Below are 23,272 nucleotides of genomic sequence, written 5' to 3'. Positions count from 1 at the left end.
TTCTGTAAAGGGCCAGATAGTACATATATTTTAGAGGCGCTTAACCCTGCCCTTATAGTACAAGAACAGCCAATGTGTAGATGAATGACTGCAGCTGCTTTCCAAAAAAATGTTATTTATGGACACTGAAGTGTGAATTTCATACCATTTTCAAGCATCGTGAAATCTTACTGTTCTTTTTCATTTTTTTCAATCATTTCAAAAATGGGGGTGGGAAGCATCCTTAGTTTGTGGACTATACAAAAGCAGGCAGCACGCAGGATTTAGCCCATGGGCCGTGGTTTGCCAGCCCCTGGTGTAATTATGCATTTTGGGAAAGAATGTGGTAACGTAGGAAATCCGCAACTGGCAGATACCCCCCTGGGATTTTCACGGGCCCGTTGTTGCATTTTGTTTTGTTGTACTGTTTCTACCTGCCATTCTCCTGAGGGCTTTCACCACAAGCCAGGGACCCCCCTCTCAGTCCCAGCGGCAAGGGCACTAGGTGGAAGCATAGCTAAGGTAAGCCTGACACCTTGAGGATGCACCCTGGAGTTACCAGCAAGGCACGTACAGCTCCGGGGAAGGGTGGATCCAGAAGGGCGGAGGGAGGCCAGCCATGCACGCTCAGCCCAAAGTCCACCACCCGACCTCTCTCCAAAGGAACTTCCAAAGAGCTGTCTTTGGAGGCATTTCATTCTATTTAAAAACAACAACTCCCAGAGCCCTCCCAGCTGAAACCAGGAGGCCCAAGGATGTCCAAGACTTTCCCTGGTCTAGTTAAATCTCCCAACTGTTGCCTCCCCAACGAAGGAGAAAGAAAAAAAATGTAAGGACCCAATTACTATTGATAATCAGGAGTTCTACTGGGGGGCTGGGGTCGGGGGGATGGTGAACAGGGGACTTTAGGCTCTAGGAAGCAAAGACTGATGATCACAGTGTTACAAAAGGCCTGCAGCAAATGGGATTACTCATTGCCTGCCCGGGTCAGACTCCCCCAGGGCTGTGATACCATTGTCCTGGGATGAAGTGTTTTGCTCATTTTTGGAAAAGGATTGAACAGGCCATTCTTTCCATCCCCCTGCCTCCAGAAGTGTTTCCCCGGAACTCCAGTTATTCCTGTCTTGTAAATTATCCAGGAAAGAAGACTCGGGAGCATGATACGATAAAAAGCTCATCCTTCCTTTCATCTAACTCAAAGCCTTCTGTGTTTCTGAGAAAGCAGAGGGAGGGGACACTTGGAGGGAATCTGCCAGGACGTGCCCGGGATTCTGTAGTCGCTAAGGAACTTTTGTGTCTGTGAGGGGCTCCTGTTTTCGGGGGTAAGAAGCCCTGAGAGTCTCACACTCATGCTGATCCTGCATAGACGGTGAGGGAGCAGGATGGGCTAAAATGAAGAAGGGGCGGCCCCAACTGTCTGTCGGCACCGCAACCCAGGCGGAGAACTGGGCAGCTGGGGTAGGTGAGCCGGCAAAGGTCCTGACCCCCAGGAGTCTCCCACACTGACAACTCAGAGCCCATCCTCAGAGGACAGGACCCTTGGCCCAGCCCAGACCTGTGCCATTAGGACTGGGGTGCCAGTGTTGTGTTTTGCGGTCTTGAGAGAGGACCGTACCATTCCCCTCTCCAGGTTCCGGCCCCTCTCATCCCAGGGAGGTGACGTTGTGGGACAGAATGAATCAACTCTCATACACGCTGGTACCCACAGCCATGGGCAGTGCGATGGGGGGTGGGAGTGCCACCTTTCTTGAGGTCCCCAGGCAGCTGAGCGCTGTTCCAGTTGAGTTTTCAGGGCCAGACACGAAGCCCCTGGAGCTCAGGTGCCCTCCTCGCCAAGTGCTTACCTGCCCCGGGGTGATTCCACCCTGCTGCCACCTCCCCTGGTGTAATTTACCCCCGTGCTGGGTTCTGCCCCCAGCCCCCGACCAGGCAGTCACAAAGTCCTTGGTTGCCTTAACCAAGGTGGTATTGCTTGCCCCGATCCGCAGCTTGGGGTGAAAACGAGTCTTTTAGCAGACAGAGTGACTTTAATATGACCTTTCTCGCCTCCCTCTTTTGCTTTACAATGAAAAGCTCTGGAACCTTCTCTGGAGATCTCTCTTCTGCACAGTCGGATCCCCGGAGTGACACTGTCGCTGGGACCGGTGTGAGGGTCTCCTGGGGTATGTGTCCCGGGCACTTGGCCTCAGAGGAGGGAGCGACTGGGGTCTCCCCAAGGACGCTGGTTGAGGGGCCCGTCCAGCACTGGAGGAGTTAATGTGGGACCGCGTAAGCGAAGGGGAAAAAGTTGGAGTTGACACTTAAAGGGGGGCGGGGGGGGGGGGCGGGGGAGCGAGCCCCGCTGACTCCTGATTGGTTTTACATTTCATCCAATTTTTTTTTCTCTCCTCTCTCGCTCCCTCTTTTCAGTTTCTCTCTCTGATCCCAGGGGAGGGGAAACGGGAATAGTGAGAGATCAAAAATAAACCTCTTATGTCAAAGCCGGGAAGGAAGTATAAATACGAAGGGCTCGGCAGCCCACTCTGTGCTTCCCGGGGTGGGGAGAAGGCAGGGGCGGAGGACGCGCACGCGGCCGGGGCGCCAGTTGCTCGCGCTCGGCTGGGCGGGAGGGCGCGGGAGCAGCGGCCGCGCCAGCCGGAGGGGCCGCCCGGGGACCGCCGCCGCCAGGCGCCCACCGGCCACGCGGCCGGCCCGCCGCCCGAGCTCCCGCCCGCGGGGCCAGCGGCCGGGCCGCCAGCACCTGCCCGCGCCGGGCCCGCTTCCTGCATCGCCCGCGCCGCAGCCGCAGCCTCCATGCCCCGCGCCGCCCCCCGGTGGCCGCCGCTCCTGCTGCTGCTGCCGCTGCTACCGCTGCTGCTGCCGCCGCCGCCGCCACTCGCCCGCGGCGCCCCGGCCAGGCCTGCAGGCGGGGGGCCGGCCTCGGCGCTGGTGGTGCCCACGCGGTTGCCGGGCGGCGCGGGCGAGCTCGCGCTCCACCTGTCCGCCTTCGGCCGCGACTTCGAGCTGCGCCTGGCGCCCGACGCCAGCTTCCTGGCGCCCGAGTTCAAGATCGAGCGCCTCGGGGGCCCCGGCGGGGCGGCCGGGCGCGAGCAGCAGCTGCGCGGCTGCTTCTTCTCGGGCACGGTGAACGGGGAGCCCGAGTCGCTGGCCGCCGTCAGCCTGTGCCGCGGGCTGAGCGGCTCTTTCCTGCTGGACGGCGAGGAGTTCACCATCCAGCCTCAGGGCGCGGGGGGCTCCTTGCACCGGCCGCACCGCCTGCAGCGCTGGGGGCCCGGGCGCGCCGCCGCCGCCGAAGCCCAGCCCTTGCCCGGAGCGCCCGAGGGGGAGGCGGAGAAGGGAGAGGGTCAGAGGCAGGAGGAGGCGGAGGAGGAGGAGGAGGAGGAGGAGGAGGAGGAGGAGGAGGAGGACGAGCAGGGCAAAGAAGAGGAGGCAGAAGGCGCCAGCGAGCCGCCGCCGACCCTGGGGGCCACGAGCAGGACCAAGCGGTTTGTGTCTGAGGCTCGCTTCGTGGAAACGCTGCTGGTGGCCGACGCGTCCATGGCTGCTTTCTACGGAGCCGACCTGCAGGTAGGACTCGCTCTGCCCGGAGACCCCGGTCACCTCCCAGAGTCTCCAGATTCTTCCCTTTCCGTCCCTCTGAGGAAACCCTCCGCGTTCCTCACCCCAGACAAGGTTCTTTCCTTTCTGAGAAAGGCCAGTAACTCCTTCCCTGACCCCTGACACCTGGGCTACCTCCTGCTCCTCCCACGCGCCCCTGCCAACTTAGAGCGCAGGCCCTGGGCGTCCTCCTCCCCGCTCAGCCCCGTCCCTCACATCCTGAACTGAAAGTGGGTTTTAAAGCACCCCCGCCCCAGACACCTGCCCCTCCCAACAGACACGATAAGTGAACATGTGGGAGGACATCCACCCCACCCCCATCTCTCCGCCCTCTACTGTCTCCAGACCTGGGAGGCTCCCAGGGAAAGGCAGCTGGGATGGAAAGATTCCCTTTGCCTATAGAACTGAGGCTGCCATAAGTAAAAGACATTGTTTGCAGCGAGTTGAACCTGGAAAGGGGCTGCCCAACTTCTGTGTGCCCAGCTGGTTCTGATCAGGGGCACGGACACCTTGCCAACCTGGCGCTCAGCCCTGGCAGAACTTGGCAGTGCCAGCATCAGCACAACAAGGGAGGGGAACAGAATTTCTGCCTGGGGGCTCAGCCCGGGAAACTGAAGCTTCAGTGGAAAAGGGAAGGAGAAGGGGGTGGGGATCTGAACTCCTCTGGTGAATGTTCCTGGTGGAGCCAGAACTAGCCTTGGTCCGCCCGAGCTGCTCTCCGCCCAGACACAGCTCTCTACTGAGCTGGGGCAGGAAAGCTGATTCCAGGGGACAGCTCCTGTCGCCAGGCCATTTCCAACTAGATTCCAAGATGGTGCAGCATCAGCAGGAGGTGTGTGTGTCACCCTACACCCCAGCACCTCGTGAAGTGGAAGGGTTCCAGGAGAGGCTGCGCTTTTCTCCCCCCTGGGGCAGCACAGAACCAGAGACGTGCGCGGTGGAGAAGAACTGACCTGCCCAGCGGTCATAGTTTCCTGAAAAAGGCACCTTGGCCGCTGCTGCAGCTCAGTTGCTGCCTTTTCGGTGATGGCACTCTTGGCTGGGACCCTATTCTCGGCTCGGCCTGTGCCCAGCTGTTGCGGGCACCGAGTGCTTCGGCATCCCCTATGCAGAATAGCCTAGACGAGGCGCAGCCGGCCCTCCAGCTTCTCGCCCCATCCGTCTCACTCTGCGGTCACTGGGAAATGCATTCTAGATGGAAGGATGGGAAGAGCTGGCTGCTGCCGGGGCTGTTAAAGCCCCGCGGGCTCCGTGGGCGCTGTCCCGGTATTCGGTCCTCCCAGAGCATGGGAAGGCGGCTTGGAGCCGTCAGCGCGGTCTGCCCCCGGGACTGTGGGTCTGCACTGACTGAGTATCTGCTTCCCTGCCTTCCGTGAGAGCAGGGGGAGGCACCAGCCGCCTTCCCTGACTCCTTTCCGCAAGCAAGTCCTCCAGAGGGCGGCAGGGCGGTGGGCTTCTCCCGTCTCAGGTGAGGATGGCTATTGCGGCTACCAGGGGCTCCATCAGAAAGCACGTTCACCGCAAACCCAGAGCTGAGGGGCTCGGCCCCTCCCATGCACGACTCCTTTCTGACAGCTGCCTGAGAACCAGGAGGTGGGAAAGCCAACAAGAACCGGAGCAGCAGCAGAAAAAGAAACTTGCCCTTCGGTCTTCAGAGCCAGAATGTCCTCCCTGACGTTTTCCTACCATTTCACTCTCAGCTCAACGCCCAGACACTTCAGATGCTCTCTGTTTGCCTCCAGCACACACTCGGCAGCTCCGGATGTCAGAGCCATCTGAAAGCAGACGTGCTTGCTGCCGCCAGGGCTCCCAAGCCACTGAAGCCAGGGGCTGGGCTGGGTTCTGCCCAGGTCTGCTGCACCAGACGAGTTGACTTTCTCTTCGCAGAGCCACCCAGGAGCACTTCCAGCCTCGTATGACCCCTGGCTGGGTGACCCAGAGCACGCCTGTCCCATCTGTTCCCCCTGCACACACACAGGTTTCTGGACTATTCACAGACTGGCACCTCTGCAGCTGCCAGCTCCCTTGGGTCAGGAGAGCGCGTCACAATAGGCATCAGGCACCTTGAAGACTGAGGTCCTCTCCCTGGGCGGGCGGGGGGGCTCCCTCTCTCCTTGGGGCCAGCCCTGCCACCTCCCCCTTGGTCTCATCACGTCACTGCCTGCATCCTGCTGTCGCCGCGCTGGGGTGGGGCAGGGGCTGAGACACAGCTGTTTCTATGACTGGCCCCGGCCCCTCTGCTCTGACCGCTCACTGGCTACGGAGGTACCACAGAACGGACTTGAACTTCTCAGCTCCATTCCCTGGGCTTCCTGGCTCAGCCAAGACAGGAGTGGGTGTCAAGGGCCGGTTCCCCGAGACCTTGCCTTCCCAGACCCACCTCCCAAAATAGAGCCTAGTTCTTTACAAGTAACTCTCCGAGGGGCCTCCTGGAGACTTCATTCATACAGATGGGAAAAGCTTCGGGGTGTCCCGGCAACGGGGGGGGGTGTGTGTGAGGAGGATGAAGAGGGCCTTCCCCCTCACCTGTGAAGCGAGGCGCCTGCACTAGGTAATCGATTCTAGCCTGAACGTCGATGAGGCTGCTTCGTGGTGAGTCTTCTGGAAAGTTCAGTGCCACGTGGAGAAGCCACCCACTGAGCCTGTTCAATCTGCAGAGTGGTTTCCACACACCGCCTGGCGGAAATACCTGTGAAGGGGCGGCGGAAGAAAGGCCAGCTCTCGCAGCGCCCGAGGGCGGTGCTGGTTCACTGAGCCATGCCGCCTCCTGAGCACCAGGAGGGTCTGAGGCCCTGGCCCCCCCACGTCATCCACGCTGTGGGAATGCGTCACCGAACCCAGCAGCCCAAAGACGTCCAGCCGCAGTGGGAGGCCAGGTCCTGAGAAGGAGCCGCCTTCGAGGCCAAGAGAAAGAATCAGCCGCGCGCAAGGCTGGTCCCACTGCTAAGCGACAGGGGAGTCTTCCAGACTCTGTACACTTGAGTTCAGTCAATCCCTCGACAGGAGGGGCCCTGTCTCCCACCTTCCTCTCTGGCTTCACAGTTAAGGAGCTCAGACAAAGGGGGCGTTCTGAAAGGAGGGACCACCTCGGAAGAGACGGTTAACTCTGTCTGCATCCGGCCGCAGCTGATTGTTCCCTGGATGAAACCGGAGCAGGAGAGGGGCGAGTGGGGACTGTGCTGCTCCCCGTGGTTGGTCTGGGAAGCTGTCCTGCCAGGGCAGCAGCTGCAGGCTGAGCTTCTGAACTCACTGCTGAGCAGGGAGGGCCCCCAGAGAAGACCAGAGGAGTCCCAAGATTCAGGCTACTAGCAGGTGGTTTCAGGGAAGGGCCAAGTCACAGCCATTTCGTCTCCCCTTGCCTTGCCCCCTGGGGAAACGCCTCCCCCGCCAGCCCTAATACCCGAAGTGGCCAAGTACCCCGGCTCGCCCAGCACAGCCTCCATCTGGGCCTGTTCATTCTGGCATAATTATTAATAGTCTCATCTTTCACTCTCAAAAGTGTCCTGTTTTGGATAATAACAGAAACAGACACGTGCCCAAGTCTCCACAGGCCACGTTATATGCATGTGAAGTATGTTCCCCCACTGGCAAAAGACCAAGTCTTCTCCATCCCTTTGGTCTGCTGCCGTCAGAATGATGGATTATATGAAGTATTTCCCAAAAAGAAGGCCCTAGTATTCAACCGTCTTTGATTCACCACTTCCCCCTCCCCCCCAGGGGGGAGGGGGAGTTGGGCAGAGACAATGTCAGGGGGACCCTGGCTGGCTTGCTTGCATGCTTTGTTCGGGCTGTGCTGCAGTTTTCCTTGCAGCAGCAAAGAGGGTGGCAGTCAGTGCCATGATGAAGAGCATAGCCTTTGACAGGAAATAGACATGAGTAGCCTTGAGCGAGTTACCCATTTCTTTGTACCTCGATTTCCTCACCAGCCTGACAGGCACAGTTATACCAATGTCCTGGCAGTGTCTGGAGGAGATGGTAAAATACGGAAGGCACCTGACCCAGAGCCTAGCACATAGTAGGTGCTCGGCGAAGCGTGGCTGGCGCTAGAGTTGCCTTGGGTGATGCATTTGTCAGAGTAGGAGGGCAGGGCGGTCCCACGCCGTCAGAGCCAGCCAGCGCTGTACCAGCTGTGCTGTCCCACGCAGCACAGGACCTGCCTTTCAGCCTGCTCTGCCTGGACTGTATCCACTGGACTCCTTGTGGTGCTGGTAACTGCGTGCTTTGGCGAGGTGGCCTTGCCCCTCGCTGCTTGGAGGACGAGGAGGGATGAAGGACATCTGTGCAGGACCCTGTCTTTTCTCCATCTCTTCTTTCCTCTCCCTTTGCTTCTCCCTCCTCCCCAGCAGTCTCAGGCCCCAGAGAGATGCCAGAAGGGAGAGTGATGGCCCCGTTGCTGAGGCCGCAGGGTTCCCATGTTACCACCCCTCCTCTCCCTGCCTCTCCCAGGCGTGCTGCGAGGAGAGCGCTGGGCCCACAGCGTCAGGGATGACGTTATGAGCGAAGGAGCTGCTGGAAGTGCGTTTGGCCCGGGCCCAGCCTTCCCCAGACTCCCGCCATAGCTGGCCTTGGCTGCACGGGAGGGAGCTCCGGGGGAGGAATCTCCTTGTTTGTGTCTCAGAGAATCAGAGGGCTACGTCCCAGCCTAGCTGGCGGAGTGTCTTTTCGCTCCACCAGGTCCTGGGGGCACCAGTGGAGAAGGAGGCTCCCTGAAAAGTGCCCACCTTTCCCTAGAGAGACCCAAGGGCAGGAGATCCCCAGGCCATTCCAGAGCCGGGTTGTGTGACCACCCCGGCCGGGCTGGCCCTGGGCTCTGACCTACCCGACCTGGTTGTGGGGAGGTTGTCTGCAGCCCGCAGCCCGCGCCCAAGTGGTGCACAGGGAGGTATAAATAGACAGGGCGCGGTAGAGCAAGCGAGCTAACCTTCTCCTTGACTGGCTCCTGGGCCCACTCTCTGTGGGACTGGAAGTCAGGCCTGCCCTTTCGGACCTGGAGATGCACCGAGAAGCGGGGGCTCACAGACCCACGGCCGCCCACCCGCCCAGGCCCAGTGGCCCTTCCCCCAGGGCGCTGTCAGATGCACAGGCACCCGGGCCACCGTTCCTCAGAGGAGCCGATGCAAGGGTGGCAGGGCATCGTGTCCCCAAAAGTTCAGTGAGGCAAGACAGAGGCGGAGGTGAGCCGGACCGGGACTGGGGACTTGAGCAGAAACTCTGGACCACACTGTCCTGGCAGCCCTCTTGCGATGGGAATTATCTTCTGAGAAGGCAGCCAGAAGGACCTTCAAACGTCCTCCCGTCTAACCCACCTCCTGGAAGGAAAACGACTCTCAGGCCAGCTCAGCCCCCCAGTTGCTACTCAGTGTCTGGAGAAGATGATGTGAGCTGCCTGAACTCAAGCACGGAGACTCCAAGGACCTCGGTGTCCGGACGCGCCCCCCCATGCCGGCCTTTGTGCAGCAGTTTGTACGTGTGCACCTCTGGTTGTCATCGGGGACGTGCCCATCGCATGGTCTCTGCTCGTCTGGCCAGGCAGCTTGGGAACCAGACCCTTCTGAGACCTTAGGTCTTCAGTTCCTTATCCTGAGCCTTCGGGGACTGCTTCGGAGCATCTGGCGTCTCTCATCTTCTCACCTTCTTTGTAAGACATCAGCTCCCCAGTTTTGAGATTGTGAAGGTGGGACTGAAAGGAAGGCCTCCTGTGAGGAGAGTTTCAGGTTGTCTCGGAAGAAGTTCCCGGAGTTGGCCCCTGGCCCTTCCTGGGGTAGGAGACCCCGGACGCAGCAGAGGCCTGGAGGAAGTAGCCCCCAGCAAGCTGCCACTCCTCAGCCCTCGCCCCCAGTTGCATAATGACGTGATTGCTTGTTTCCCTCAGGAATCCGACTCCAGGGGCTGGTGCCAAGTTTCAGCTTTGCTGATAAGATGTTTACATCAGCCTAAACATAGCTGGAGTGCTTGACACACTAAGTAACCTGCCAACCCCTGTTTGTAGGGCTTACAAAATATCTGGCTGGTTGCCTGCGAGGTGAACAGACAGATCCCATTCACAGACAATGGGATTCGTCTAGAACTCCCACACATGGCCTCAGCCCATGGAATGTCCGTCTCTAGCCTTTCACCCTCCTTTCCTTCCTTCTTCTCCCACCTTCCAGAACACCGGAGGGAAGAAAGAGAGGCTACAGGAGGTGGTGCCCTAGGGAGCAGGGAGCAGGGCTGGCCACACTCCTGGCTGACGGCCTGAAGGCCTGTACGCCTCTGCCCCATTCGTCTCCTGTTCCTCGAAGTCATCCAAGAGGACTCCCTTCTGGAGGTCCTGGAGGCAGAAGAGTGAGCCCCATCTGGCCTCGCCCAAAGCCTTGGGAGCAGTTGGCAGCCCAGGGTTGCGGCAGAGGCCAAGCACCGATGTCACCGCCTTCAGCTGGCCTTGTTGGGAACGGGAGCGGTGGGAGCCTGAGCGCCTGGGTCTCACCGACCCACCCGATTCTCTCCCACCCCAGGCAGAGGGGAGTAAACCCTCTGGGCTGTCCAGGCAGAAGGCAGGAGGCCAAGCCCTGGGAAACTTACTGAGAAGAGTGTAGACCTCAGAGACAGACACGCTTGGGCTGGCACTCCGGCTTTAAGAGCTGCGCGGCTGTAGACTAGTTATTTAACTTGTGAGAACTTCCACTTCCTCGTTCGTGAAATGGGGATGACAATCCCTACTTCCCAGAGTTATTGTGAGCATTTAATGAGGTGACACGTGTACCGTCTGTGACTGGTGCAGAGGAGCTACTGTTAGGAGTGATCATCAGAGCAAAGTTTTCCCATCCTGAAGAGTAGGGGTTACCCCAGCAGACATCAGGAAAATTCTCGACGGATTTTAACCTTGAGCGCTCAGATAATTGCTTCTGGGCTGAGGGCGGAGAGGGGATGGGTGGCTGGCAGGGAGACGGTTGGTGTCGAGGTTAAGGTAGAATCACCAGTGCCGTCCACTAGAACTTTCTGTGATGATGGGAATGTTCTGTCTGCTTAGTCCGCTGCAGTAGCCATGAGCCATACACGGCTATTGGTGCTCTTGAAATGTGGCCAGTGTGGCAGAGGAGCTAGGATTTTAATTTTATTGAATTTTAATGGATTTTGATGTCCATGGCCACATGTGGCTGGTCAGAATGTTAAACGCTTAAGCTTTGGAGCCAGGCGTTCTGGGTTTACAGGCTGGTTGACACACTAGCTCTGGGACCTTGGGCCACCTACTGAGCCGTGAATTTCTTATATGTACAATGAAGGGAAGTAATGCCAGGGCCTCGGGGGTTTTCTGAGCCTTCACGGAGATGCTATACACCAATGCCCAGCACACAGGGTGCATAATTCGGCGTGACGGCAGGGGCAGGCGGTGGCCAGATTTACCCCTCCCTCTCCACCCCTCCTTCCTGCAGAACCACGTCCTGACGCTGATGTCTGTGGCGGCCCACATCTACAAGCACCCCAGCATCAGGAACTCCATCAACCTGATGGTGGTGAAGGTGCTGATCGTGGAGGATGAGAGATGGGGCCCCGAGGTGTCCGACAACGGCGGGCTGACACTGCGCAACTTCTGCAGCTGGCAACGGCGCTTCAACCAGCCCAGCGACCGGCACCCCGAGCACTTCGACACGGCCATCCTGCTCACCAGACAGGTCCGCGGGCCTCTGGGAACCGGGGGCAGGGTGGTAGGGTGCACCGAGGGGCGCCACGGCCGCCCAGACACGGGGACCGGCTCCCTGCTGGCCCCAGCTGGACACCAGGAGCCTCGTGTGTGGACCAGCAGGAGGAGGAGGTCACGAGGACATGTATGAGGCATGTGCGGGGGAAGGAGAGGAATTCGTGAGGGCTCTTCTCCAGAAGTTTGTGACCAGCTGTCTGCTGAGGTCATAACAAGAGGAAACGGGCTCAAACTGCCCAGAGAGCGATGTGGAGCTGGAACTAAGACAGGAGGTCCAGCTGCAGTGGGGGTTAAAGCCGGTGGAGGTAACCAGGGTCCCCTCAAGACTTCCCCAATGGCAGTAGGCCTGCCCATCTCCCTGGTGTGGTTTAAACAGATGGCTTCCTGAAGGCCAGCAAGTGTGATCACGTGCGGAGACCCTGCTCACCCCCCAGGCCGCACGCACAACCCCAAGGCGAGTGCTGCGTTTTTAGCGCCACTTTACAGCTGGGGAAACCGAGGCACAGAGCGGCCACCCCGTGGCAGTGCCCGCAGTCAGGCCCCGGCCGCCTTGCTGTGGGGTCCACACCCTTAATCACCCGCCAGGCTGTCCCACCTCCCGGGACAAGCTTTCCGAGTCCCAGGCAGCCCGAGGACACGCCGACACAGAAGGAGAAATGGCCTTTGGGGAGAAATAGGGATTTGGCTTAAAACGTGTCCTGTGTCTCCGGAGGCGCAGGAATGGGGAGGGTTTCCATCCTGTGTCCATCCTCACGTCCCTCTCTCTCCGCGAGCAGAACTTCTGTGGGAAGGAGGGCTTGTGTGACACCCTGGGCGTGGCGGACATTGGCACCATCTGTGACCCCAGCAAGAGCTGCTCCGTGATCGAGGACGAGGGCCTGCAGGCGGCCTACACTCTGGCCCACGAGCTCGGTAAGGCTCGCCACACCGGAGGCCTGGGCTGCTGGACCGGGTGGGAGGACCCGCCCTCCCGAGTCCAGCCAGGGCGGCGCCCCCAGGACCCGGCCGCCTCTTGGGGCCACCCCTCCTCGTTCCAGCAGGGTGACTCTGCCCTCGTGCTGTCTCCATCCCCACCCTGAGCACGGGGCCATCCTCAGAGGTCACCAGGGAAATGCCAGTGCTCAGGTAGAGCCGTGGGGCCGCCTCCCGGCTAAGCAGTCAGGATTCTGGAAGGTCAACTAGCGAATGACTGAGACGGGTGTGAATCAGCACAGGCCCCGGCAGAAAATAAAGGGACCCCGGTGTTCCTGGTGCTCTGAGAAAGCTTCCTGGGGGAGGAGAGCCAGGCAGAGTGGGCCGGGAACAGTCTTTGAGGAATAAGCGGAGCGGTGGGGTGGTCCCTCGAGGCGCTGGCGCTGCTTAGGCCTTCAGAGGCCCTCTGCCCCCTGGGCGGACGGCTGAGGGCAGTGGAGACGCTGGGCGGACCGCGGGTCTCGTCCTCCCCAGGGCACGTCCTCAGCATGCCCCACGACGACTCCAAGCCCTGTGCTCGGCTCTTCGGGCCCCTGGGCAAGCGCCACATGATGGCGCCCCTCTTCGTCCACCTGAACAAGACGCTGCCCTGGTCCCCCTGCAGCGCCATGTACCTCACGGAGCTCCTGGACGGCGGGCACGGTAGGTCCCCCAGCCTTCTCCCTGGCCGGCGGCCGGCACCTGCAGCGCAGGCATCTCGGCCTGGGAGAGACTCAGGAGCTGTGTCCCCGCCACCCCGCCGGGCTCAGTGTTCCGACCTCTCCACAAAGCATGCCCTTCCTTGGCCCAGCTTCCAGCAGTCCCTTTAGGTTATCCCACAGAGCAGGTGGAAGTCGTCTGAGAAGGTCTGTCTGGAGGACGTGGGTTCGAACAGAGCTCGAAGGAATGGAAGAATTTTTGTCGTGCAGAGGGGAGAAGGGAGCTTCTGGCTGGAGCGATAGATCACAGGGTAGCGTGCAAATGGCGGAGAGGCAGGAAGTGCCCCGTGAGGGCATGGAGTGGGGCGAGGTGCCTGGTGAAGACAGCCTGACTTGTTGAGTAAAGCAGTGAAAACACAACTGGTTCTTTTTTTTTTTTTTTTTTTTTAAATTATTTTTATTTATTTATTTATGGCTGTGTTGGGTCTTAGTTTCTGTGCGAGGGCTTCCTCCAGTTGCGGCGAGCGGGGGTCACTCTTCATCGCGGTGCGCAGGCCTCTCACTGTAGCGGCCTCTCTTGTTGCAGAGCACAGGCTCCAGACGCGCAGGCTCAGTAGCTGTGGCTCACGGGCCCAGTTGCTCCGTGGCATGTGGGATCCTCCCGGACCAGGGCTCGAACCCGTGTCCCCTGCATCGGCAGGCAGATTCTCAACCACTGCGCCACCAGGGAAGCCCCACACAACTGGTTCTTGATTCTTGATACAAAAATAATAGATTGGCCAACATCAATACTTTGGCTTTATTTCTCCTGGCCTAGTTTTTAAGAGTCCATTTACATCCCCAATTATACTGTGTGACGTAGATTAGTGTTACGATTAGCTGGCCTTCCCTAGGTAAACACTGAATGCATATAAGATGTTCTGGATACCAAAAGAAATGCAACCCTTAAAAAAAAATTGCTACTGATAGTCAAAACTTGGAGGAGCTTCTGTGGATGACTGAGTGTTGACAGTTTGTAGGTGGAGGTCAAGGAGGCCTCGAGTGTGATGAGGGGGGACCCCTTCTTCTTATTCCTCTGCTTCCTCCACAGGAGACTGTCTCCTGGACGCCCCTACCTCGGCCCTGCCTCTGCCCACAGGCCTCCCAGGCCGCAGGGCCCTCTACGAGCTGGACCAACAGTGCAAGCAGATCTTTGGGCTGGGCTTCCGCCACTGCCCCAACACCTCTGCTCAGGACATCTGTGCCCAGCTCTGGTGCCACATGGATGGCGCCGAGCCCCTTTGCCACACGAAGAACGGCAGCCTGCCCTGGGCGGACGGGACGCCTTGCGGGCCCGGGAGCCTCTGCTTGGATGGCAGCTGCCTGCCTCAGGAGGAAGTAGAGAAGCCCAAGGTGAGGGACGGCCACTGGGAGTGGGGGACAGGGAGGGGGAGGGCTGTTTCCAAGGAGGAAACCACACCTGAGAGCCATGAACTAAGAGACTTTGGGCCAGGGGCAACTGTGAGGAAAATCACTCACCTTTGGACAAAGCAAAGCATATTTATCCAGAGTCGAGGGGAGCTGCTCAAGACCGTACTCAGAGCCGATGGCTGATGTCGGCAGGGCTCCGGGCACTCAGGGGACTCTGCCTTTGGGGCTGCCGCGGAGCTGACTTGAAGGCCTGTGAGGCTTGGTGCTAGGTGTGGAACACTCCAGCGCAAGAGCAGTCGCGGGCCCTCAACAAACAGAAGCCGTTATGAATTCTATTATAAACAGGTAGCGTGACAGCAGAGGAGGGACATCCAATCAAGAATGAGGGGAAAGTATTCGTATCCTACCCGTGTCGGAGCTGAATGCATAGCTAGGGGTCAGGAGACTGAGAGTAATTGTGGGAACTCCTTGCTCAAGGAGGAGGGAAGGAGGAATCAGAATCACCTCTGACCAGGCAGAGAAAACCTGGCAGAGTAAACACGCAAGGAAAGGAAAGGCAATGCCAGTGAGAGTTTTTAAACGATTTGCTTCTTTGCCCTGCTCTTAATACATCCGAACTGTGAGGCTGATCACATTTCTCTGCGAGTCACTGAGCCACCTCTGAAACAGCATCCACCGGGTTCGCAGCCTGGGCCCGGCCCAGCTCGGAATCACCAGGGTGGCCTGTGCGCTCACCCTCCGGAGGGCTGTCCTCAGCGGTGCTTCCGTTGCACTGAGGCCCGGGGGCCCGCATGGGCGGGTAAAGCACATGCTCCTTCTAAGCCTGAGCCAGGACGGGATCCGCGGATTCATTCTCAGCCCCCTCCCAGCCCACACCCCGACACTGAGCTTCTCCCAACCCTGTCCTGTGGCGTGTGCTTCACACGTTCCTGAGGGGAGAGGCAGGGAGGGAGCCCATCCAACCTTTCCCAGCACCCCAGCCAAGCCCAGTACAGGGAAAGGTGGCCAGAAAATGATCACCGGATGATGCTTATCACCTATGTTTAAGGGGAAAAGACAGATCATAAAATACTATATATACATATGTGTGTGTGTGTATATATATGTATGTATATGTATATGACAGGATCATATCTGTGTAAAATAAAACCTGGCACCTTCATGATCCTATAGTCAGAGCAAAGGTACAAAAGGATATTGATGAAAATCATGTCAATCGTTTCATCTGGGTAGTGGTATTTTGTAAGCGTTACTTTCTTTTTTAGACCTTTCTGTATTTTTCATTTTTTATATGAGCACGTATGACTTCTGCAACTTTTTAAAAATTATTTTCATTTTGAAAACTTAATGAACCCACCCAAGGCAATGCCTTGTCCTCAGGGTCAGTTGTAAAGTTGGAAGCAACTCTAGTTTATTTCCCAGCACCATCCTACCCCTGGACCTGGCGGCTGGTAGACTAGTGGCCGCACCTCCTAAAGATTAGTCCTTCAGATCAGAACTTACCCGCCTCAGCACCGGGGGCATCTGGGCTGCGTGCGCCCCGGCCGTGGGAGGCTGTCGTGCTCGTTGCTGGATGTTTAGCAGCACCCTGTCCCCCACCCGCTCGAGGCCAGCAGCCTACGCCCTGCCCAGCTGTGACAACCACAGGGTCTCCGAACACTGCCACGCGTCCCGGCCGATGGAGAACCGCTGCGTTAGACCCAACCTTATTCCCATAAAAGTGTTTCACTCAGCAACTCCCGTTGAGCACCTTGCAGAGGGCGAGGCACTGTTGTAGACACCAGGCGGCCAGCCACGAGCAAGGCCAGCACAGACTGTGATCGGGGAGCCGCAGCTGCACGGGCCACACAGCCCCTGCACAAATGAATCAGGCAGTTTACCGAACTGCACGCACCAGGACGGGCGCAACTAGGTGAGGAGGCCTCCTGCCCTCTGCTCCCCACTCAGCGCAGCCTTGTGTGTTGCAGGCCGTGGTGGATGGAGGCTGGTCCCCGTGGGGACCCTGGGGAGAATGTTCACGGACCTGCGGAGGAGGAGTACAGTTTTCACACCGCGAGTGCGAGGACCCCGAGCCTCGGAACGGAGGGAGATACTGCCTGGGTCGGAGAGCCAAGTACCAGTCGTGTCACACGGAGGAGTGCCCCCCTGATGGTAATCGCCACACCGGCCAGAGCAGCTGCTGTGTTGCCTGCAGCAGATCCCCAGAGGAGTGCGGGGCTCTCCCGGGCGCAGAGCTTTCCTGGGTGCAGACATAAATGGTTTAGAGCAGCCCATGGCGACCCAGGACAGCTCTCCCTGTCCGGGGAGAGCCTGGCAAAGTCAAGGAGAGACACTGCCCTGGTCTTCCAACATGTGGAGATGGAGGGCGTCACTCCCAACCAAACTTATTCATTAGAGCTGGGGGAGGGCTTTGCAGAGGGGCGAGCGTCTAGGATAACGTCTGAACCCTCGTCTGTATGCAGAATGGAGGCGTTTTCCAAAGCCAGGGTCAGAGCCAAACCTCCAATATCTTTCCAGCCAACATCCAGCTCAGGGCGGAGGGAAGATTTCTGCATCTGACCCTAGCGCGCATTCCCCCTGAGAAGAGTCGCCCATCTCCTCTCGGAGCGTGGTAGCTGCCTGGCGGCCCCTTCTTGGGAAGCAGCCCCACCTCTGCCTCTCCTGGGGACGTCCTCCCCAGTGCCTGCTAGAAAGCCCACACATTAACTCAGGGGCAGCAGGCGACGTGAGAGCAAATCATTGCAGGTCTTTTCCCCACCATCCCATCCAGCTCCCCTTGTGCAGCCCCAGGAAGTATTGGCAGGCTGCAAACGACAAGCAGAGAGACGCATCCAAGCGCAGAGGCGCACTGGCATTGGAATGGTGTCTAATGAGGGAATCTGGAGGCTTTGCAGTTTTGCAAGATGAGGAGGATCAGTAACGGCACGAAGCTCTGGAGCTGTGCGAGTCTGCCTGGCACACGCGTGAAGCGTTCCCGGGGGAATGAGAGAGAGAGAAGGGGGAGGGGAATGGATATAGGCATGCGGTAGACACGGACCGTAGGTGATACCATGATTTCAGGTGCACCGGGACCAGCCATCTCAGTCAGTGAGTGTTTTGGTGCCTCTTGTGTGGGCAGAACTGGAATAGGTGTTATAATGACATAAGAAGCATGTTCTCTGTACTCAGAGAACATGCAGATCTTGTTAGAGATCCAAACCCCTTTTACAGAGCAATTAAAGGTCAATCTGTGAGGCACAGACCCCAGACTGACAAGGAATCCAGAGCGAGGAGAGGCCTGGCCTGGTCGGAAGCTTCTTGGGGAGTCAGGGCTGAGCAGGGCCTGGAGGGCTGAGACAGAGATGAGGTGCAGGAGGACGCGCTGCGATGGGGGCTATGATCCCCCCAGGACACAGCTGAGCAGGGTGGGCCAGCGTTTCCAGGCCAGCCAAGGGTGCGTAAAAGCTAAAATAGCCTCAGGAGGCTCTCTGTGCTGGCTGTCCCATCAGGTCACCTGGGAAGCTTTTCCAAACACAGAGGCCCAGACGCCTCAGGTGTCCTGACTCAGAGTCTCAGGAGGAGTGCACGGCCACCCGGGATTTGAAGCTCCACAGACCAGGCAGATGTACAGCTGGCGTGGAGAACCTCAGTAGTAAGAGCGGGTTTAACTTCAGGATTGTGGAAGGGAAAAGCCCAGGTCTTACTTCAGACAGATTGTTCTGGAGGCAGCGTGCAGCAGGACGGGAGAGGAAGCAGGCTGTGTGTCGGAGGCTGGGCACCAAGTCTCGCAGGAAACCACAGGCCTTGGCTTGTGAGCAGTGGACCAAGATGCTGACAGTGGGAAGGAGACATTTAAAATCACAGATCGTCCTGAGTAGAGTACAGGACTTAATGACAGGTTGGGAATAGTGGATGTAGATGCGCAAATATTCAGAAGATACCAGGGTTCCAGTCTCAGGCTGGAATGCGGTAGCATCACCAAATGAAAATCCAGCCAGTTCTTCATATGGAGAAACCATATGGAGTTGGGCCTCGCTGAGCTGGAGGTAATGGCTGCATCTACAAATGGAGCTCCCCCAGAGAGACCCAGAATTATAGCAAGTGGGGTGTAGAGGCAAGGTCAGAACTAGAGATGTACATCTGGGAGCCTTTGGCCACATGTCCAAGGAGGTCAAGATAAATCACGATCCGCAGAGGCCCAAGAACATAACTCCACGTGTCATTCCGTGCTTCCCCTGTCCCCACCTAAATTTGTTCATCTGTAAAGCAGAATTAATATTCTCCCCAAACGGGAAGACTGTTTTCCCCAGAAAGCCCAGCTGAGGCTGGCTGCTCCTTTCCTTGCCCCGTGAGTCAGGGCTTAGGTCGGTGTCCAGGGAAGTCAGGCCCAGGTGACACTGGACCTGTGTCCTCAGGTTGGGTCAAGTCCGGGAGGAAGAAGGGTGCCCGGAATCTCGGCATTTCTCCCGTGGGGTCCTGCCTGCTTCAGCTCAGCCTGTTAACTCCATGCCCTCTCGCCCTCATTTTAGGGAAGAGCTTCAGGGAGCAGCAGTGTGAGAAGTACAATGCCTACAATTACACGGACATGGAGGGGAACCTGCTGCAGTGGGTCCCCAAGTACGCAGGGGTGTCCCCCCGGGACCGCTGCAAGCTCTTTTGCCGAGCCCGGGGGCGGAGTGAGTTCAAAGTGTTCGAAGCCAAGGTGAGGATCCTTCTGGAACTCAGGTGCACAGGTGGGGAGGAGGGCCCCCTGGCCTGAGCCCAAGAGTGGGCGGCGTCAGTGCTCACTGGGCCCTCTGACCGCCCCCCCCCCACCCCCGCTTCCCCGCTGCAGGTGATCGACGGCACTCCGTGCGGGCCCGAGACTCTGGCCATCTGTGTCCGTGGCCAGTGTGTCAAGGCTGGCTGTGACCACGTGGTGGACTCGCCTAGGAAGCTGGACAAATGCGGCGTGTGCGGCGGCAAAGGCAACTCGTGCAGGAAGGTGTCCGGTTCCCTCAACCCCTCCAGGTGGGTCTCCCCGGAAGTTCTGTCCCTAGCTGCGCGAGCGGACCGGGCTTTGGAGTCACGGGGGCCTAAGTTTGAGTTGTGGCTGCGACTCCCATCCCCGCGGAGCACTGAACTTCAGTTCCTTCATAAAACTCGGTGTCCTCTCCATCTCAGAGTCGCTGTGAGGAGGCACGAGATGGGCAGAGCACTTGGCCCAGGGTCCGGCCCGCAGAGATGACGGCTCTCAGGGCAGCCAGAGGCCACACGGATAGGGATGTATCTTCTCTGAGTCAACTGGCAGTAGAGCTACACTGAGTAACCGGGACTTTTGCCAGAAAGCAGCTCTTCCAGGCCTGCTGTGGGAAGGACATTTCACCCTAATCTGGCGGGCTCTGCCCTTTCTGCAGGTGGATCTTCAGAAACGGGGGCCCACAGGGGGGTCTTGGCAGCCTCAGGGCCTCATGAATCTGAGAACTCCAGACGCTTTCTTCCACCTTAAAGCCACACGTTCATAAAGCTCCTATATCTGTTCAAGTGCTTTCACTTCTGTGGGCTCGACGGATTCCTCAGATAAGTCTATTGGGGCCAAGACCGTTACTCCCCTTTTACAGATGAGGAAGCATAGGCACAAAGAGACTACATGACTCTTCTAGGGTCACAGTGGTAGGTCACGGCGGCCAGAGGTGAGCCTAGGTTTACCCATTCCCGGGCGGGTTTTCCCTGTCCCACACACACTTCCCGGGGAGGAAGGGCTAGCGCCTGCGGCCGCACTACACCCCTAGCTGGTTCCCTCGCTCTCTCTCCTCTCATCAGCCTCAGAAAACAGAATCTGCCTATGGCAGACAACTCAGGAGTCTTTTCAAATTTAAACTCAAAGGATATAGAAAAAAGAAGCACGGGGTGTGGGACAGTCAGACGTTGGGTCCCTTCACAGAGCTCTCTCAGGCATCAGACATGGGGCCCAGGGTCCTTTCCCAGCCGCCCAGTGGGCGCGAGGCAAGGACAGCCAGGAGCAGAGTGGCTGCCGTCCTCAGTCCTCTCCGCCTCCCTCCCAGCCTGCGAAGCCAAATACTTCTACCCCAAAAGACAAGAGTAAGAATTAAGGTTTCTCCATCCCACATAAAGCCCCAGACCCACAATAAAGTTGGAACATTTTCCCCAAACAGCATCCCAGCACCCCGGGCAGCCCCGCTCGTGGTGCTGGGCACGCCCAGAAGAAGGCCCCTCGGAGCAGGCTGTGTTGCCTGCTTCCTGCCCTAGAGCCACGATAACCAAATACCAGGAACTGATGGACCCTAGGAGGTGGCGTGACGCGTCCACCTGGTCAGCTTCTGGAATCGGTGTGTGGATCAGATCTTTCCAACGTGGGTGTGAGCTCTGGGATGAAAGTGGCCAAGCAAAGTTTACACCAGTGCAAGGAGCTGCGTGTGCCTGAGATCTCTTTTCAGCCAAGAGCCCAGGTTTGGCAGCAACGGCACAGCATTCACCCCCTCTAGGCTGCCTTCCCCTCTGTGCTATTGTCGAGATCGAAACTCCAAACATTTGAAATAGAGCTCCCAGGCCAAGCAAAAGTCCCGGTGTACCAAGTGTTCCTGTCCGCCTCAGCAGCTAATTTACTGGGCACTTTGGGGCGACTACTTCCTTATTCGCTAGCAAACTTTTGTCTGCCCACCCCCAGTCCCCGCATGCTGACTTCCTGAGTACCGGGCTGGGGAGCCACGGGTCCTAAAGGTGTCTTCCTGTCATAGTTATGGCTACAGTGACATCGTCACCATCCCAGCTGGCGCCACTAACATTGACGTGAAACAGCGGAGCCACCCAGGGGTCCAGAACGACGGCAACTACCTGGCCTTGAAGACCGCCGACGGGCAGTACCTGCTCAACGGAAACCTGGCCATCTCCGCCGTGGAACAGGACATCCTGGTGAAGGGCACCATCCTCAAGTACAGCGGTTCCATCACCTCCCTGGAGCGGCTGCAGAGCTTCTGGCCCCTGCCTGAGCCCCTGACCGTGCAACTCCTGACAGTCCCTGGGGAGGTCTTTCCCCCCAAAGTCAAATACACCTTCTTTGTCCCTAATGACGTGAACTTCAGCATACAGAGCAGCAAAGAGAGAGCGACGACCAACGTCATCCAGCCCCTGCTCAACGCGCAGTGGGTCCTGGGAGACTGGTCTGAGTGCTCCAGCAGCTGCGGGGACGGCTGGCAGCGGCGGGCGGTGGAGTGCCGCGACCCCAGAGGCCAGGCCTCCACCACCTGCGACGAGGCTCTGAAGCCGGAGGATGGCAAGCCGTGCGGAAGCCAGCCGTGCGCCCCGTGACCCAGCGGGCGGGCCGGGCTTATGCTCGTGGACTCGGGGCGCGGGGTGCAGACCAGGGTCACGCTACGGTGACCCCACGTCTGGGGGTGGCGTGGCCTGCCTACCCAGGCCCCCCGCTGCTGCAGCTGGGCATGAATCCATGGGGGGAGGAGAGGAGAGGAGACAGACCACAGATGCTAAAGTCTACTATCTAGTGGGCTGGACCTTGCTTGGGTTCAAGTAGAGGGCATAGGTTAAAAGGTAAAGAGTGCTCTTACGGACCCAAAAGGAAGACTTGGTCAGCCTGTTTGCAAAGGACTAACAAAGTTAAATGAAAAAAGTTTTTTCTACTTGGTTCCCTCGTTAAATAATCTACCTCAGAGGGGAAAAAATTAGTCAAAGAGAGATGTGGAGTAGGGGTGGATGGTGAGTGTCAAAGCAAGCACTGTAGCTGCACCCCAAACTGTCTTCAGAAATGACCAGGAGTGTCTTCAGTATTAAACCCATCGCCTGGAGGGCTGCGAGTCGCAGGATTGTGGAGAGCCCCGTGTTCTCAGGCTCCCACCTGCAGGGGTGGATCCATTTCAAGTATTTATACAAATGTGTCTCTGAACTAAAGTGTGATCTTGCGCCAATGGAGTGGTCTGATCTGGTTCGGTATTTGTTTGGAAAGGGCAGGGGACCCAGGGCCCAAGGACAGAGGCTAAAACCAGGTCGGCTCACCTTGAGCACAGCCAGGGAAGCGGGCACCTTGCCTGCACCTCTGAGGCCTCCCCCGAGTTCTCACGTCTGCTGAATCCAGGTCATTCAGGCAAGTCTTTATCTGCATAATCTAGACCAGCGGTTCTCAAACTTTAGTGGGCATTAGGGTCATCTAAAGGGCTGCTTGAAACACAGATGGCTGCGCCCCACCCCAGAGTTTCCGATTCAGCGGGTTAGGGGCCTGAGAATCCACATTTCTAACAAGTTGCCAGGTGACATGGAGGCTGCTAGTTTGGGGACCGCACTTTGAGAACCACTGCTCTAGTGGAAACTTCCAGCTCTGAGGTAACAAAACGTTATTCTCGAGAAAGCCTGTGCCACTCCACTCTGCATATGTCCTCATCCTCACATTTACATACTGACCAGGCAGAGATACAAGATTCTCCTAGCATCTGAGGAATGCCGCACCTGTTTCTAAGTAACATCATCCCAGTGACCTCAGCTCCTTCTCTCCACGCCAAATGTCATTCCCAGCTCACAACTCTTTTGCCCCAGGCAAATTGCAACTGTCCCAATCAGCCCTTTTACATAGCCTGACCTTCCCCACTAGCCACCTGAAACCTGCCTGAGAGCCTCCCAAATCCCATCTTCCCTCCACGTCACCTCATCTCTTCCTGGTCAGACAAAGCCCCCAGCTCGACTTCCATATGGTCTGGTGTAGAGGGAGCTCAGTCCTTGGTCATAGTGGGCGAAAAGGAACAGACAACATCAAGAAATGACGTTCTAGGGAAAAGGAGGAAAATATCTAAATTTGCATGGTCGCTTTTCCTGTCACCATTGACCCCACCCCCCTTGTCCTTCCCTTTAGCTTTCTCTCAAGACCCCTTCAAGTAAAAATTGGCCTGGGCAGGGCTTCCCTGGTGGTGCAGTGGTTGAGAATCTGCCTGCTAATGCAGGGGACACGGGTTCAAGCCCTGGTCTGGGAAGATCCCACATGCTGCAGAGCAACTAGGCCCGTGAGCCACAACTG

At 58.1% G+C, this 23,272-nt stretch overlaps 1 protein-coding gene and 1 long non-coding RNA gene across 5 annotated transcripts in view; one reads left to right on the top strand and one right to left on the bottom strand.

Moving 5' to 3' along the window:
- The first annotated feature begins 2,736 nt into the window (after positions 1 to 2,736).
- ADAMTS8 (ADAM metallopeptidase with thrombospondin type 1 motif 8) lies at positions 2,737 to 21,561 on the top strand. Of its 3 annotated transcripts, none has more exons than XM_007183339.3 (9): positions 2,737 to 3,546; positions 10,989 to 11,228; positions 12,031 to 12,166; positions 12,701 to 12,868; positions 13,955 to 14,256; positions 16,242 to 16,425; positions 18,783 to 18,955; positions 19,088 to 19,263; positions 20,991 to 21,561. In XM_007183339.3, exons 1-9 carry the CDS (start codon positions 2,773 to 2,775, stop codon positions 21,559 to 21,561), a joined length of 2,724 nt encoding a protein of 907 aa, XP_007183401.2. In that variant the 5' UTR covers positions 2,737 to 2,772. The 3 variants fall into 3 exon arrangements, with proteins under 3 accessions (XP_007183401.2, XP_057408200.1, XP_057408199.1); XM_057552217.1 differs by lacking the exon at positions 20,991 to 21,561 and adding an exon at positions 19,417 to 19,502; XM_057552216.1 differs by lacking the exon at positions 12,701 to 12,868.
- LOC102999828 (uncharacterized) overlaps positions 13,536 to 23,272 on the bottom strand; it is a 78,174-nt gene continuing 68,437 nt past the window's right edge. The window contains exons 6-8 of one of the 2 annotated variants that reach the window (XR_009009174.1): positions 16,169 to 23,025; positions 14,383 to 14,579; positions 13,536 to 13,619 (exon numbers count right to left, since the gene is read on the bottom strand). This is a non-coding gene — a long non-coding RNA (uncharacterized LOC102999828). Of the gene's footprint in view, positions 13,620 to 14,281; positions 14,580 to 16,168; positions 23,026 to 23,272 lie in introns of those variants that run through there. The other variant, XR_009009175.1, reaches the window with a different exon arrangement.

This window comes from Balaenoptera acutorostrata, chromosome 9 (assembly GCF_949987535.1).
Source record: "Balaenoptera acutorostrata chromosome 9, mBalAcu1.1, whole genome shotgun sequence".
Classification (NCBI taxonomy): Eukaryota; Metazoa; Chordata; class Mammalia; order Artiodactyla; family Balaenopteridae; genus Balaenoptera; species Balaenoptera acutorostrata.
This window is presented reverse-complemented; position numbering and strand designations above follow the sequence as displayed.